This window comes from Pieris brassicae, chromosome 4 (genome assembly GCF_905147105.1).
Source record: "Pieris brassicae chromosome 4, ilPieBrab1.1, whole genome shotgun sequence".
Lineage (NCBI taxonomy): Eukaryota > Metazoa > Arthropoda > Insecta > Lepidoptera > Pieridae > Pieris > Pieris brassicae.
In genome coordinates, this window is record NC_059668.1 from 14606153 (window position 1) to 14624631 (window position 18479).

Below are 18479 nucleotides of genomic sequence, written 5' to 3' on the forward strand. Positions count from 1 at the left end.
AAGTTGACAGCGTGCGTTAGGCACAGAAGGCTGAGCACCTTCTTGCCTATTAGATTATCAAATGATGATGAAACAGATACAGATATCTGAGGCTCAGACCAAAAAGAATGTAGCGCCAGTTACCAAGGCATAACCCTTGGTAATCGCTGAAGTTGCACTCAGCGATTTCGCCGACTATAGTTTATTTGAAAGTTATTATTGTATTCGTATTATTTAGATTTAGATCAGTCTTGTAGTAGATTTCAAATTGTAAAGACATATAAATAAATAAATTCTTTTTTAATGTCTTTTCGGTCTGCCTGAACATAACTGGCGCAGTCGGTAGGATTGCACGTTTAACTAGGAAAACCGCGAATCAAACTCTTCAAAGTCCCCTGGTAAACGGCGACTCCCTAGTCGCGTTACTGCAATCCAAAGGAACCTCATCAAGGGCGGTCACCGAGATCCACGCGGGTACACCTGGAGCATTGGGCGTTCCCTCGTGCTGCTACGAGACTCGACAAGAAATGCAGTTGCTGGTCTGGTGAGTACTCTCGCTAAGCCAAGTTTCCTGCTCTATTTCCTGTCCTAGATATAGTTTTTTTTTATATATATATAATTAATGAGTATTTAAACCTAAAATCGGTTTAAAACTTTAACATTATAACAATAGGCTATTGTCTTGTTCTCACATCGGACGGGCATTCCTTAGCGTCACGTTACGCGTATTGTTAAGTGTAAGCGGATCTACATAGAAATTGTTATATTTTATAACTTTATTAATTCATATAATTAAATTCAAAATATGTCGCTATTAGATTCACCGCATTTTAAAATTTTGGTAGATCTTATTCCCAAATATGACGGAACTAAGAAATTACTTAATTTTTATATTAGAGAGGTAGAAAATGTTCTCGAACAAATAGAAGTCGCGGGGAGGAACCATCCCACATTGCTTAGCGTAATAAAAAGTAAGTTGAGCGGTGCGGCTGTAGAGGCAATCGCCTATGAGACTAACTTAGATACGTGGAACAATATAAAGACAGCTCTTATTCGTCGCTTGGGCGAACCTCGCAACGAAATTCAAGTAATGCAGGAGCTTACGAGGTCGCGTAAATTTAAAAATGAGAACGCCGAGTCCTTTGGCAAACGACTTCGTGAGTTACTGGACACCCTGTTATCTATAGGAAACCATGCTAATAAAGGTTATTACGAGGAAATGGTAATTGAACAGTATGTTAATAATCTAGATTTCCATGTTTCATTAGGCGTTAGAATAGCGAAACCAGATACACTAGAAATGGCGATAGTGGCAGCTAGACAGGAAGAAGCGCGACTTGCTCTTAACAAGCCGGGCCCTTCGACATTCTATAACGGTACGTTTAGGCAAAAGGAACCGAACTTTCCTCAACATTCACATAACAACAGGTTACCCTTCCCATCTCGACTACATCTTCCACCCACACATCCTCAATTTAGACCTGATAACTATGTACCTCAAGAGAACAATATGACCCCAGAACAACGGCAACAGCTAGTTAAGTCGTTACTCCCATGGAAGAACCAACAAGGAGGTAGAAGCTCTGGAAACTTCCGTAAATCACTCAATATTCCTCAACAGGGTCATCATGCACATAAAAATTCGGATGTCACCATGCGGTCAGTGTCAAAACCCCAAAAACCCCCATATTTAATTGAAGAGGTATTTTATACTGAGAATAACCCTTATAATTCGGACCCGGAGTTCCAAGGTACATGTTATAATTGTTACAATAGTCTACAGGACGAAAGCGATGTCGAGCCAAATTCTTGTCAGGAGGAAGCCGAATACAACCCGGATTTTCACGAAGCTCAGGGAGAGGAAGATCGGAGGTAGTGAAAATCAACGTCCAAAATACCGACCATCTACCGTACATAGAGCTGCCGGAGTTTCAAGGTAAGTTCTTAGTAGATACCGGTGCCAGTCGGAGTGTTGTTTCATCTGATGTTATTTTTGGCAATATTTGGGAACAATTGGTTGAGTTCGAGCCTTTCGAAATATCCACCGCACATAGTAGATCACGTCATAAGTACATAGTACACCTCCCGTTACCACCAATTTTTAACACAGATACAATTCATAAATTTTTAATTTTCGACTTCGACCCAAAATATAAGGGACTAATAGGATGTGACTTACTGAAACATTTAAAAAGTAATATTGACTTAAATCGAGGAATATTACGTACAGAAACAGCGAATATACCAATTTATTTTAATCATCCTTTGCGTAAAATTAAAATTGAGCCCAAATGTGAGAAGGTAGTAAGAATAAAGACTAATTATATAGATGGACAGTATATTCATAACAAACACTATTAGTCTGAAGGTTTGGAATCCCCCACAGCGTTAGTTACAGTTAAAGCCGGTTCTTTTAAAACTACTGTTGTTAATAGTACTGACGAAAACATGTTTATTTACGATAAATCCTCTATAGAGTTGGAGGCTTATTCTGAAACTAAGAACGAGTTTGTAGAATTAAATACATTAAATGCTAACATAGACGTAGATAAAGAGCTCTGTGACAATTTGAATAAAATTCGAACTGGTCACATGAATGAGGAAGAAAAGCGAGAAATTACTAGACTTTGTTATCGTTACCGCGACATTTTTCATTCAGAAAATGTACCATTAACTTTTACACATGCAGTTAAACATCAGTTAAGATTGTCAAATGATACACCAATTTACGTTCGTAGTTACAGACAAGCCCCACAACAACGTGCAGAAATACGTAACCAAGTTGATAATTTACTAAAGCAAGGTATTATTAGAGAAAGTATTTCACCATGGTCGTGCCCAGTGCATATCGTACCTAAGAAACCGGACGCATCTGGTAAAGTTAAATGGAGACTAGTAATAGACTACAGACGACTTAACGACCGGACAATTGAAGACAAATATCCCTTACCTAACATACACGACATACTCGACAGATTAGGACGTGCTCAATACTTTACTACTCTTGATCTTGCTAGTGGTTATCATCAAGTGGAAATGCACCCAGAAGATATAGAGAAGACAGCGTTCACTACTGAACGAGGTCATTATGAATTTTTGCGCATGCCATTTGGACTTAAGAATGCACCTAGCACATTCCAACGGTTAATGGACCATATTCTTAGAGGTTTACCGAACGTTTATACATACCTGGATGACGTTATCATAATAAGTACGTCATTACAAGAACACATAGAAAGGCTGCGTGAAGTTTTTGAAAGATTTAAAACTCATAACCTTAAGGTTCAGTTAGATAAGTCGGAATTCCTCCAAAAACAAGTAAATTTTTTAGGCCATGAACTTACAGACGAAGGACTGAAACCAAATAAGGACAAGATCAAAGCTGTACTTGACTTCCCGTTGCCTAAAAACCAAAAAGAAATCAAATCATTTTTAGGACTAGTAGGTTACTACCGCAAGTTTATTAAAGACTTCGCAAAGTTAACAAAGCCTATGACAGTTTGCTTAAAAAAAGGCAGAAAAATTGTGCATACGGCAGAATTCTTAGAGTCATTTAACAAGTGTAAACAAATACTTACCAACGATCCGATATTGCAGTACCCCGACTTTCACCAACCGTTCATATTGACAACTGACGCATCTGACTTTGCTCTAGGCGCTGTGTTATCTCAGGGTAGAGTAGGATCTGATAAACCCGTAGCTTATGCGTCGCGTACTTTATCAGACTCAGAGTCGCGTTATTCCACTATCGAAAAAGAGCTTTTAGCGATAGTGTGGGCAATAAAATATTTTAGACCCTATATCTTTGGACGTAAGTTCACAATTTATACTGATCACAGACCCCTTACATGGTTGATGTCGCTAAAAGATCCTAATTCAAAGTTGACGCGCTGGCGACTGAAATTGGCGGAGTATGACTTTAATGTTGTTTATAAGAAGGGACTGCAAAACACTAACGCAGACGCACTATCTCGAGTCAAGATATTTCATCACAGCATTGATTCACTTGCAGTAAACCTTGACGATAATGAAGACGATGAATTAATTGGTCGAATATTTGAAAATGTCCGTATAACTCAACAAAATGACAGACAGACTGATGACGAACCGATGGCAGGCCCGAGTAGACAAGATGATAACTTAGACCCAGACGTACAACTAGATCCACAGAGCCCCTCAATTGCAGAATCAGCTATAGATAAAAATCAACTAAGTGAGGTAGAATTAGTTAGTACTAATAATACCCAACCAGATAATGAAAATAACGGTATCCCTATTTTATCTGACGCAATCGATAGGCAACTAAAACAATTTCATATTAGGTCAACCCCAGGTACCACTTACAGAGTAGAAGATAGGTCAACCAACCGACGCACTGTTATTAAAGACGTTTTTATTCCCGTAAATAACACAGAACAGGAAATAATTCGGTTTCTTAAAGAGCACACCATTGCAGATCGCATATTCCACTGTTATTTTTATAACGATGAATTGTACCCAAAATTTTGTAAAGTTTATTGTACCACATTTAATAATCGAGGTCCAAAACTTATTAGATGTACCACGCGCGTTACGCTGGTTGAGAATAAGAACGAACAGGAAGCGTTGATTAGGAAGTATCATGAAGGTAAGACAGTACACCGCGGTATACAGGAAACACTTAAGCAATTGCACAGAAATTACCATTGGCCTAACATGTTACTTACTATTCAAAGGTATATTAACCAATGTAACATTTGTTTGAAAGCGAAGTATGAAAGAAACCCTTTAAGACCCCCTTTAGCAGTTACTGAAACACCTCGTAAGCCCTGGGAACATTTATTTATGGATTTATATTCAGCAGGAGGAGGTACCTTTCTCACTATAATAGATAATTTTTCAAAATTCGCACAGGCAGTTCCGTTAAATGCATGCAGTAGTATACATGTAGCCGAAGCATTATTACAAGTTTTCTCTGTTTTGGGACTCCCGCATAAAATTACAACAGACTCAGATAATAAGTTCGATAATGACGTAATTAAGGAAATTTGCTCTCTACATGATATTAACATTCATTTTACAACCACGTATAACCCTAACTCGAACTCACCAATAGAACGTTTTCATTCAACTATAGCTGAAATAGTTAGAATTCAGCGTATGATTAATAAAGACGACCCAATTCAGTTAATTATGAAATATGCCATAATAGCTTACAACAACGCTATTCACTCGGCAACCGGTTATTCACCACACGAGTTATTATTTGGTCACACAACTTCACGTAACCCATTGGAGCTGCACTTTCCGAAGGAATTTTATCAAGATTACGTCCTAAAGCATAAGGCAAACGCAGAAGCTATACAGCAATCTGTTACTGCCCTAATGTCAACAAATAAAGAACAGGTAATAGCCAGGCGTAATAAGCAAGCTGTAGACATCGTATTCAAGGTAGGTGAAACCGTATATTAACAGGTGGCGAAAACAGCAAGGAACGACAAAACTAAACCCGTATTTAAAGGTCCGTATAAAATTATTCACCTCCACCCTAATAATGTAGCCGAGATAATAGGTAGTCATCCAAATTCTAAATCGATTAGAGTTCATTATAAACTCCTTAGAAGGCCCCACCTTGTTCCAGGATCCTCATCGCAGGAGCAATCATGCTCTGATTCAAGAGGTGACGTAATCCTTAATCCTGTTAACAACAATCCGGGAATCCTTTTGCTTAAACAAGGGCGGATAATGAAACAAATAGATATTTTTAATTTAGCATGTGTGTATAACATGACTTATTTGCAGTCAACCATTAATGAGTTAGCGACATTATTCGCAAGCATAAATACCACAGAATTGTATACAATGCATACAGATCAAGTGCAAAATTCTTTTAGAGCTCAAATAGAACATAATCTATCTTTAGTGAATAGAAAAATTGATTATATTATTCCACAGAATGTTAGGCGCAAACGAGGTCTTATTAACGGTTTAGGCTCAGTTATAAAGTCCATAACAGGTAATCTAGATCAACAAGACGCTCTTAAATTTGAAGCTGATATTTTGGCTATTAAAAACAAGGTTACTTCTATGCAAAAGGTTCAAAAGAAGACATTAGTAATAGCCGAAAACACGATAAAAGAATTTGGTCTCCAATTAGATAAAATCAATGAAAATCAGCGAAAGTTAGTTATGTATTTGGAGAATACAACAAAGACGAATGATGTGCTAGCTAATCACGTTCGTAACTTAGACATTTATGTTCAAATAGATTTTAGTTTGCAAATTATATTAGATGAGTTAATGATATTAGAAGATGCTATAAAATTTTCGCAATTAGGTGTTATGCACCCTAGTATTATAAGTCCGCAGAATTTAATATATGAATTATTACAGCTTGGAAATATATACAATTTAGAACCAATTACAGATTTAAATATAGGAAATATAAGAGAACTAGAAAGGTCAATAACAGTAAAAGCGTATAGTACTAAGCACTCATTAACATTTATTTTACAAATACCTTCTATTGATAAAAGTATATATGATCTTATTCATTTATATTCTATCCCTGATACCGAGTACCTCACCATTATACCCAAATCCAAATTCCTTGCACTTGGAAGCGATGAGTACGCATACCTCGACAACAGCTGCAAGTCGATCACCGAGAGCGTTCATCTCTGCGAGTCTCTGCAAATGAAATCCTTCACAAAATCAGAAGATTGCATCGTCAACCTCATAAAACACAAGAATGCCAACTGCAGCCGTGTTAAGATGGTACTAGGTGACAGCAAAATCCAAAAAACGCGGGACAACACGTGGCTGGTCATACTTAAGCGAGAAGAGATCGTTCTTACGGTCCCACATTGTGCTCTTGCACAATGTGGGACCAACACATCTTACCATCGTGCATCGGGAATCCATCTTATAACCGTAACAGAAGATTGTCGCGCAGAAGTTGCGAACATGACGCTGCAGTCACATGTCACGAAATTGGACTTAGATGAAATAATACCATTGCCCCAAAAACAAGACTCACCTGTGGATGTCGTGCGGTATCAAGTAAAATTGCAAGATCTGGAATTAGATAACGTTCGGCAATTACTGGACAAGGCTGAAGATCTGGAGAAGCAGGGTGACATTAACGATTGGCCTAAGATGATGGCAACTCCAAGCTGGACAACTATCATCCTCTATCTATTACTGATATGTGCAGTATCATGGAAAGTGTATAAAAAGTTATCAAGCAGATGCACCAAGAACGCACGGAAGATCACGCCTACCAGTGAGGACACTGGTGGAAGCTGTAAAATCAGCTTCTCTCTGAAGGACGGAGGAGTTACCAAGGCATAACCCTTGGTAATCGCTGACGTTGCACTCAGCGATTTCGCCGACTATAGTTTATTTGAAAGTTATTATTGTATTCGTATTATTTAGATTTAGATCAGTCTTGTAGTAGATTTCAAATTGTAAAGACATATAAATAAATAAATTCTTTTTTAATGTCTTTTCGGTCTGCCTGAACATAACTCGCCACTGACATTTTTTTGTTACTTAAAATTTGTCACATTTATGTTCTACGTTAGTGCTACGGAAAACTTTTGCACAAGTTCTATCTCCACTGACGATAACTGTGTTCCATGTCAGTCATTTGTCTAGAATCAGTAGAATATTTGGTGGTCAACCAGCAGGTTACTGCTGCACCCAAAATAATTAATTTTAATAAACAATAAACCTGAAGTTACCAACAAATATAGAAAAAGAGAATTTATTCATTATTAAGAAACAAAACATAAACAGAGAGAAATAAAAGCTATTTTATATTACACTGTTAAAATTAAATTTGTTAACCCGTATACATAGTCATAGGCACATTGAATAACTATTCATCTATATTAAGTCAATATTTCAAACAACTGCTTACACCTAATAACTAATATTATGAATTTACACATTTTGATTAATCTACACAATCTTCCTCCTTCAGATTTTTCCACTCTAGTCTGTCCTGGGCTTAGGCAGTTGAAGATATAATAAATATATAAATTCCCGGACCCAGCAGGAGCCACAAAGCCTACCAGGCCTATCTTTACTTAATAAAGTGTATGTGTATGTAAAGTGTAATGTGTATGTGTATATGTGTATGTAAAGTGTAAAGGGGATTATTTTTCTATGTACCAATTGTATTCGGACTAAAATGTATAATCAGCACTTCAAGATATAGAAACGAGGTCATATCCGAACTGATACACGATATATTGTTTGTGGTTCGACATGTTTATCAATGGTTTATATTGGATTATGCCATGCGGCCTCCCATTCTATCAGTGTGTAATATCTACGGGTTCCGCTGATATTTCTTTTCGACCTAATTTCGGCCTATCGGAACTAGGAACAAAATATTTGTCGAAGATACAGTTTTGTTATAAGCAACACTCCCTATTCTTCTTTGACAGACCAATGTGAGTTTACGTTTTTTATTTGTAAATCAATTACTAACATTAATTAAAATATATATATTTATTTTCCTACTTACTTATAAAATTGAAGTCTTACCAGATTTTCTTCTTTATTTTAAGCATACATGTTGTTTTAAGACTTATAAATACATAAATGTTTGATTAAGTCAACTACGAAGATGAAGATTTATTTCTTGTAAAGTGTATCTTGCTTCTAAAACGAAATGAGTATGAAAAAAGTAATTTTTCGACGCTCTGAAAAATGGTGTCAACAGCTCATTTATACTGGGTGGAGAATTTCGCATCATATTCTCGCTTATCTCATTGAGTGGTAATGGAATGTAATAATTTAAGCTCGGGTGAAATGTCATATTTGTACTTATTCCATTTTGCAAGTAAATTAAAACATTATTAGTACACAGAATTCTGGTTACAATACCTATCCATAAGAACATGTATACATGTCTCGTTTAATTAACGTTCATTATAAAATACTCTATCAGAAAGTGGCCTAATCGCTACATTCCTGGCACGCTGTGGCAGCCTGAAACTAGATTCACCCGGATAGAATCGGTACTGACCGGTACTTAACAGGGCCGACAAAATGTAGTTACAAATAACTTCGTATAGAAAAGCTTCATTTCGATGAAGTTTTTATTTTCTTCATAAAAAATTGATGATTTTTTGGAGGCTCACCTGATGTTAACTTACATCGCCGCCATTGAACACTCTCTATGCTAGTTGAATTGATACGCTATTTTCTAGAAGGAATCTTAGTCCAATTGGTGCGATAGTGCGCAGCAAAAACTGCCTTGAATATAAAATGAACGCTCAGTTGTGAACGTGGTGGTTATACTATAATTTCGTATTCTGCCTCGACGTCCGATGATGAAACTCAGCAGCAGGTATTAATAAACGGACAATTCATCTGAACATGTAAATGGTGGATGTGGTAGAAGATGGAGAGATAACCCAAACGCAACGCCAAGCGATGACGATCTTGAAAATGTATTGGTAGTCGAGGGTTCGAACTGCTTTTTGTTGAATACGATGATACTAGAAAGAAATGTGTGGGCGAATATTTTTTCATCTCATTTGCTTTTTTGTTATGTTAAGTACTATATTATTCAGCCTGTTTTGTTATCGTAAATCTATGATAATGCTATGATATTTTAAATTATAGGTGATGATGGATGAAGACATGAACTACCGACTACAAAAATTAAAGCAATTTGCAAAATAGACCAACGAGATCGGGCCTAATCCTACAGTTATGAAAGAAATTTTCTTCACATCTTCACTTGGTTGTCATGTATTTTAATTTTTTTGGTTCTAGATAGACAAAAGACATCATAAATTTACCAGCTAGGAAGAGTTATTATTCGACAATTCAATTGTCATTTTTAGTATTTTTCTATAATTCTTTTACGTTTCTCACCGTTCAAGCTTTCTCTGAACTTCCACAAATATTTCAATTTCATTAATACCTAAATCGCTCAGCCATTCGCGAATTAAACGAACAGCAATTAATTGTTAAAAGATAAAGAATAATTAAAGATTAAAATGGGCGCCTGGTAGATAGTACCAATGACCCCAGAGCTGCTTGCTGGTGGTGCTTTCCAAGCAGGAAATGCTGCCCGCGTTAAATGTATACTATCACACGTACCAAACTTTTTACATGTGTTTTAATATTATATTGATTATTTTTTTATGTATTATTAATTACTACGTTGGTTTAGAATATTGTAAAAACTATATAGATTAGGTTGATCAAGTATATTTATAGTATGACCTTCTAGTTTAGCTACGGTCACAGCCCTAGTGCAAACTGCAATTTACGATAGCGGCCTGTCGTTTATTCGTGTCTACGTGTATCGCATTGTTTTGCAGCCGATGTAGTTGAATTATGTGCAGAATTGACGCTTTCTAACTTCGTTTACGACAGTTTTCTCACATTGTTTTAAATTATATAAACTTGTTTTGTTTTAAGCTTTAGGTATAAACCTATTTATTACAATTAGGCATATATGAAGTAATCCTAAAGATAACATATAATAATATGACAAAAAACAATAAATAACCTTAACATATAATAACTACAATATATTATTGAAAGGAGTCCCTTTAGGCAAAGTTCCGAAGATACTGGCAGCGTTCCCCCTTTTAATAGGTAGACGAAAACTTTGTCCGAGGCAGCTGCCAACCCTGCGGTCTCCTGTGATTTCGACTAACCATTTTGCTATTTCCTTAAGAAAGCCTTTTAACGCTAGGACTAAGGCTCTCGACACAGAATGGGACAAAATCACATTCGGAGCCTGTAGGTTATTAGCTTATTATTTAGCTTTAGGTTAAACATTAATTTGGTTCCAATTAGGTAGTAAACGATAAGTAGTATCATATTAGAATTTATAATCCAAGCTTTTTAATAGTCCGTTGAGTGAACTAGCAGGTTTGAATTCGGTTTTCGTCGCTACGATGACTTTAGTAGTTAATTTAATTTAATTTTTATTTTAACCATGCATATCGTTATTTCTTGTAAATATTTGATGCGCAAACCAAATTATCGCACACTTGAAAAATACTATACAATTTTCGTTTCCGATAATGTCCAATAGGTCGCCTACACTTATATTCTCTATAGGTAACATGAGTGTCACTTAGACTTGAGAACTTTTCAATAAGTCAAGCTAGTTTTTTGCGAGTCTAGCGGTGCAAAGCCATTACCCCTAATTTTATGTTAGTTATAAGCTCATATTTTAAATGACGCTTCAACCAAAGTGTTTCATTCAACATATATTTGAAATCTCTACCACAACCGCCACCATACTTCACTCTCATGTGTATTTTTTTGTAATGTATCGTAGTGCTAGTTTTAAATACGTGTTGATGAAACACATGAATCATCATTCATAATGGATTATCTGTGTATTTTTTAAAAATAATAGTGTACTTATTATCAGTCATATTATTATATATACATTCTATATTCAAATATTGTATCAGGCTGAAATGAGAATAAACATATTCGGTCAAAGCAAAGACTGGATGTGTTGAAACATTATATGGCAGACAAGACGCGTGCACCTTACAGTACGCCCGACGAATAGAAAATTTAAGAAAATCTCAGTCCCTAAATGTTATAAAGGACTCTAAACTTGTAAAATTCTGTTTTTCTTCGTCTATAATGATTATCAGCTTATGAAGTAGTATATACTGTAAGGTGGGTGTAAAAAATACGTTTGCTATTCGAGTCCGAGTCCGAGACCCATCTTATCTCTCAAATGCAATGTAATTTTAGTACTTTATTTATTTTATTTTCTATTAAAGTATTACATATATATATACAGCTACTCATCAAACAATATTCAAACAATTACATTATACACAAAAGCCAAAAACAAAATACACATTTAAACATAAACATAAAATTTAACAAAGTATAAATTCATACTAAATTCTAAATTATAAGTTGTAAGATTCATTGATCATTATAATAAATATTTAATATAAAGGAAGAATAACAAAGCCATTATTAATAAAGATACTAGAGTTTTTTAAATATTCTTTTAAGAATTTTTAGTCACATTAAATATATCTATTTGCTGGTAATTTGTATTATATTCTGAAGGTATACGATACATGTCTGAGTTACGTAAATAGTTTTTATAAGACCGAGGAATTTAGAATAGTTGGGTTTGCCTTGTATTGTATGATGAAGGGGTGTAAATTGTAAAAGCGACAATAAGTCAGCGCAGTCAATGAAACCGTTGCGACCGTCGTATTGTTTATTATTTTATAATCATTTAAATTTTATATTTAAAATAAGTATGAATAATCAAATAGCAGTGTGGATCATAGAACTTTACAGTAGTGAAGGCATTGTTATTTAAGTTAAGTAGGTTAAATTGGGGCAAACAGTGATTACGTAGGTTGAAGTAGACTTGGAAGCGATTTTTAAATATGTGCCTTTTCCTTAATGGTTGAGAAAGAATTATTTCCGAGCGTTTGACCTATAGACATAATTAAATGAAGGATGATCAGGCTTACTTGCGTTACCTTGGGTAATATCGAGTTCTTTATAATCGCATAAAATACTATCTTTGCATTTGCAAGTTTAGTATTTTCACTTTGAATAATGTATGTATGTATTGGTTAACTGTAAAATAGTTTAGTGATATTGAAAATAAAATAAAAAACATTTTCTACGTGACCTAATCAATAAGTAAAAACTGATAAGTGTAAAATAAGATAGGTAATAACCGCACACATTATTCAGGAATGTGTAATACGGATACAGAGATATTTAGGATACTGTATTTTTTTAAGAATATACAAAATATGTCAACGTTTAGGTATTAAAAACAAAAACTGAATTACCAGAAATTGGAGTAATCTTACTTCGGATATATGTTTTGGTCGTAAAGTTACTATAAAAAATAATAAGACTATTGAGTTAAAAGAGGCAAAACAATATTAAACTCGAATCGAGCATCCGTAGTAGGAAACTCGTAATCCACTTCATCCCGAACGAGTGCGCTTCGCTGGTGACACAAACGTTTTTTAGGAAACCAGCTCCGCGCAATGGCTTTCGATTTGACACCAGAATTGTTCTTTGGAAGCTTTTAACGTCACTTTTAACTGATAGAGGTGTTTGTTAAATGGTTTTAGGGTATTTTTACAAGATGCTTCAGTTAAAAGGTCGAAAGTACCTTCCGGTCGAAAGGTCCGAAAAATTGGATTTGAACGCACACGTGAAGAGAATGTAGCACTTATCTAATGTTCCGAATCATTGGATGACTATGACCTTCAACGTCTCCGTGGTTCTGTCGTAAACGTATTTGCCGTACAACCTTATCTGAACGTCTTAGATTCGGTTTCTAGCGAAAAAATATTTTTATCGACTGAAGCAAAGATTTGCAACTGATTTGTCTGTACGGACAAAGATTTGGAGTTGAACAAGCGTATAGATTCAAATATGCTAAAAGTTACTAGGCTATACCAACTTTTGGATGCCACCACTGTGGTCAACTATTTTTAGAGACAAAGATTGCAATATGGAGGCAATAGGATTTGATAATTCTATCGGAATAGAAAGCACAAGGGCCATATTATTAAAGAACCACAATGTTTTCTTGTCACCGTAATATGTCTTTACAATTTTCTATTATCATCAGCTCTGGTACTGTGTTACTTACAACAGTGACAGCAATCCCATTATTCGATAAATTTCGATATTCGATTCTTTCAATATCCGTAATGCTGATGTCACAATTGAACTTGAGTACAGTTGCAGATCAGTTCATTCTTTTAGAATGAGAATGGGAATTACAGATTATTAGAAAATACCTGTCGACTATTGTATATTGATTCAGACTACATATTTTAATATGACTTAGTCAGATGTAACTAGTCACTCCCTTCTGTGTTGGACCTCTAATAATTTAAAAAAGGTTTCATTAAACTACTTATAAATTCCCTGCCAATCGAAGCTGGCATCTCTCGTCACCAACCAATTAACAAAGCCACTGTTAATGTTAATAAACTTGATAAGTCATATTGAACTATTAAGTCTGAATCTACAAAACCGAAAAATTACGATAGGAAGAACACTTGGAATGCCGAATGCCACGCACTTTTAGAACCCAAGTAAAGGCGAAGATATTGTGAAGAAGAAGTATTAAGAATTATTGGAAAGTTAACGAATAGGGTCGCCACGGCTCGTGATTAGTGGAGGATTATTGTAGAGGAGATCAAGTATTCTAGCATCATAAAATTTGTAATTTTATCAAAGAGCACATCATGGACATAATAAGAAAATTATTATAATTGTCTTATTATGTCAGGTTATTCAAATACAGAAATAACATTCAAATAATTTTATCATTTCGCAATTGATTTACACCTCCAGTGCAATTATATGTCTTCGATACAAGTGCTCTCTCTTGAAGTATTCTTTAAGAGACAAAATATTCGAATACAAAAGTAATTTATATTTAATGTCCTTACTTTTTGAAAATATTTTTAGGTGTGGGAGTTACGTATACATATTATGTTATGAAAGACGACAGTATAGTGAAGAAATCAATATAAGAGCTCAATTAGATAAATTTTATAGTAATATACTACTTAGCGAAATATCTAACAATTTTATGTACTAACCACAATGTAATTCTTAAAAAAAATCACAAATATATTATGGCGAATAAAAAAGTTAAATTTGCAATAAACACACTTCGTAGCAAATACAGAACCTCTTTTTATGCATATTATGATAGTTAAATTAGAGCGTAGCAAGGTTTATTTTAAGCGTAGTTTAACTGCGAATACAGCGGTTGTGTCTTAAAAAATAACCTAAACATAATTTAATCATAGCTAGGCAGACACAAGTTGGTATTACAATAAAACCCTATCATATATGACACATAATATGGAATAAATTACAATAGGGTTTCCGTAACATTGTATATTTGTATCAAGTATTCGCAAATCCTTAACCGAAACGCGCAATCATCATTTCCTAGCCATACATTATACTATCCAGTTCAATGAACTGCGTGATATTAGAAGATAAACTGATGGAGTTATGTCTATAACACATCGCATTACTGCTATAATTGCACGGATATCGGATAAGGAATTCCGATTGGATAACACGACTTGATGATAACAATTACTTAGCTCGATATGTTTCTCCTAGAAATATTAAAATATTAAGCCATATATCGGTCTCGGGCCATTGTAAAGGCCGCACGGTGCCGATGTACAACCAACAATCAGTTTTGTGAGACACAGTAACCGCCATGATTCTTCCGTTTACTCATTTGGTCAGGTCTCAACCTACCAGGAGCTAGAACCTTAAATTGCACTAATTTTTGCTTCGAGAACCAACCTTTCCATGTACGTGGCTACTTCTCGAAACCGCTTAGCCATTCGGCTCCATATTATATACTATAATGAGTGGTATAATCTTATGTTTTTAATTATTTTTAGATTAGTGTATATCAAATATATTTGTAACTATTTAGTGCAAGTCCAAATATAGCGTATTATCACTCTTTGCCCTTAACGTGTACAAAGTGTATTTAGGTGCAAAAAGGAAGGTTGTGTTTCGAAATTAATCGCTTCGTGTTTATAAGGTGCCACGCTGTTTCTCATTGTCAGCGGAAATGACGCTCGTTGCTCGCTTCCGGTAGGAGGACAGGCTGAATTATATCCTTTGTTGATATAATACTGTTGACTCAATATGCAATTAATTTTATATTTAAATTCGGGGATTATTCAGCTCGTTATTTAAATATACATACTATTGTTATAAGAGCTTTAAACCTTATAATGTATAAAAATGACGTTCATTACAAGGAAACAAACCTTTACGAGTTAGAGGTTTTCAAGAGAAAAGGGAATAAAGGCCGCCAACAAACATACAAAGTGTTGCATGTAAATTTTTACTTCAAACGACCCGCCTTATCGTTTACCTTCCGGTCAAATAAAACCATATCAATGTATAAAAAATCGACTGTCTCATAGTGGTAGTAAAATCTCACTCGTTAATCTTTCGTCAATAAATAAATTTGTACGTTTATTTTGTTTGTTTTAGTAATGTATGGACCTATAATATTTCCATTTCATGTCTAATATCTTAACTATGCAAGCATGTTATGAATTCATAGCAAATCTGTAAATATTATGTTGTACTCCTATTTGTATGAAAACGGAAATATCGTCAAATAGTCTTCGGAATCGCTCTCAAGATTGTGTACGCTGAAATCATTTATATACGCACAGATAAATAGAAAATGTAAGGTCCTCTTATCATGACAAATATATTGAATGGGGTTATAATGTATTTTGAACGAATGTAATTTGATCAATACATATTTATAAGGTAGTATTATGAACGATGTATTTAGTTCCGTAGATCTTTATATCCTTGTTATTCATTCACTATTTTTTTAAATAAAATGTAACGTTGTCGCGTTAATCACTGTTGGAAATCTCAGAATATTTGGGAATTCATTAAAAATTATTAACAATTAAACATAACACTTAAACGTACAAAAACTTAAATAAAAAATAATATTCTTCTATCCAATAAATTTAAATATCAAAATTCATTTGAAATGACTGAGCGAATATTCTCACACATATTGTATACCTTAAAAATTTGGATCCCTATATTTTCAAGGATAGCATTGTAACAAATTGAACAGACAAATTCGGAGGCTCACTGACACCGATACCTTTGGGAATATATTCAATACGTAGAGAAATTCTGTTGTTATTGGAAGCGTCTTATCAATTTACATGCCTTGGCAAAGAAGGTCTAGGTCTTACGGTGGATTAGATATGTGAGTTGCTTTATATGATTGAAAGGAATATTTGAAATATTTTTCGACATATTTCTTCTTTATTTGTTGATGCGTAGGTACACAAAATTCAAGATCTCGCGGAATGTTTGTGTCGATGTGCAGCCATCTTTTTGGTATTTTCCAACTTAAAGAACTTTCTTGAACCTTCCTCACACCAATTCATGCTAAATACATTTTTGCTTTTCTATTGCTAACTTCTTGCTGATAATGACTGTTAATAATGATAGTATAGTGATAATATTACATTGCAATAATATTTTTTACCAATTATGTTAGGATTTGCAAAATGCTATTTTGTTTTAACGTATGGCATGAATGACATTTGAATTTGATAGTATTAAATTATTAATATTTTATACAACAAGTGTTGTTTAGATTTCCAATAATATTACTTAATATTAATACCAATAATATTAAACAATGTAACTAAATGTTAACACAAAATCATAATCTTATTTGAGTCTTAGAAAACTAGTGAAATAAAACATTTTTAAATCAAGACTCCTACAATACTGTCTCGTTCGAACGCTAATGATATTACTGGAATTTTCTCAAGAGACTAAGTATTTTATCCTTAATAATTTATTCAACGAAAACCAACGGGTTCCTAAAGTGTCCTTATTTAAGACTTAGGGTAAAAGGCACTGATAAGAAATAATGGCTCGAAAGCCATGAATTGCCATTAGGGAGTCGTTTTCTCATTTTTCCAGACTACTAAATGTAGTGAAGTAATTGACTTAATTTTATTTAAGACTCAATGAAAAGAACTTTGGTTTGGATCAGATATTTGCGAGAGACTTTAACAATTGTCTACTGTCTTTTTAATACGAAATTTAGAGGATTATACATTTTTACGGGGCGGCTCTGCATCTTCTTAAGTATAATTTGTATAGGCTAGTTTGTACCTGACGGAAGTAGATTTTTGGGTCTAAGGTATGCCTCGATTTCTTAGTTTTCCTTTGCGCTTAAACCACTAGACTAACGTGTCGTATGTGAGAAAAACATGTCTTAAAATTTCTGCAAAACAGAAAAAATATTTGTGTATATCTTGCTTGATTTTAATCGTACATCTTTTAACGAAAAAAATATTTTTAACACTTTCACGATTAAATCTCCTTTATACCACTGATTAAATACAAATTTTAAACAGACAGAAACAATCTATTAATTTAAGTAGAAGAGCGCAGTTAAATTTATTTCAATTGATAGCTAGATACTCCAAATTCTTTAATATTTAACTCATTGATTAATGATCACATATTAAATACATCTCGGTGCGTCAGTCATTTCGCTTCAATTTACGCAAATGCAAGATGTTTAGTAACAATCCCAAAATTGCCAACTTATGTATTGAGAATTTCTAATTTAAGCCGACACTTTGTACATTTTCTCATAATACTTCAATCTTTAAGTCCAAGTGTTAAGACTCGGTGTTGCAAAGCAGGAATTTGAGCAAAATCTCCATGTTTTATTCGATTGTCAAAGTTTGACAGTTCACTCAGAATTCCGCGGGAGTCTCGAATTCTGTGGAAATAATGACTTTTATATTAATTTGATTACTTGTGATGGATAGACGGGAAATAATTTAATATGAGGCGTGTTTATTTACATTGAAGGTAATTTGTTTGATTCTTTGATTCGTCGACATCGAGTACGATCTGAATTCTACTAATACTTGATCATCAATATCATT

General features: G+C 34.3%; 1 protein-coding gene across 1 annotated transcript; it reads left to right on the plus strand.

Moving 5' to 3' along the window:
• Positions 1-627: 627 nt before the first annotated feature.
• Positions 628-7396, plus strand: LOC123708788. The gene is made up of 2 exons (XM_045659674.1): positions 628-864; positions 6408-7396. The coding sequence occupies exons 1-2, from the start codon at positions 785-787 to the stop codon at positions 7309-7311; spliced, it is 984 nt and encodes a 327-aa protein (XP_045515630.1). The 5' UTR covers positions 628-784; the 3' UTR covers positions 7312-7396.
• Positions 7397-18479: the final 11083 nt, after the last annotated feature.

Coding starts and splice junctions, on each gene's coding strand:
- LOC123708788 (XM_045659674.1), top strand. CDS start 785: ATGTCGCTATTAGATTCACCGCATTTTAAAATTTTGGTAGATCTTATT. Junction 865..6,407: donor GGAACTAAGAAATTACTTAA/TTTTTATATTAG, acceptor AGGAAATATAAG/AGAACTAGAAAGGTCAATAA.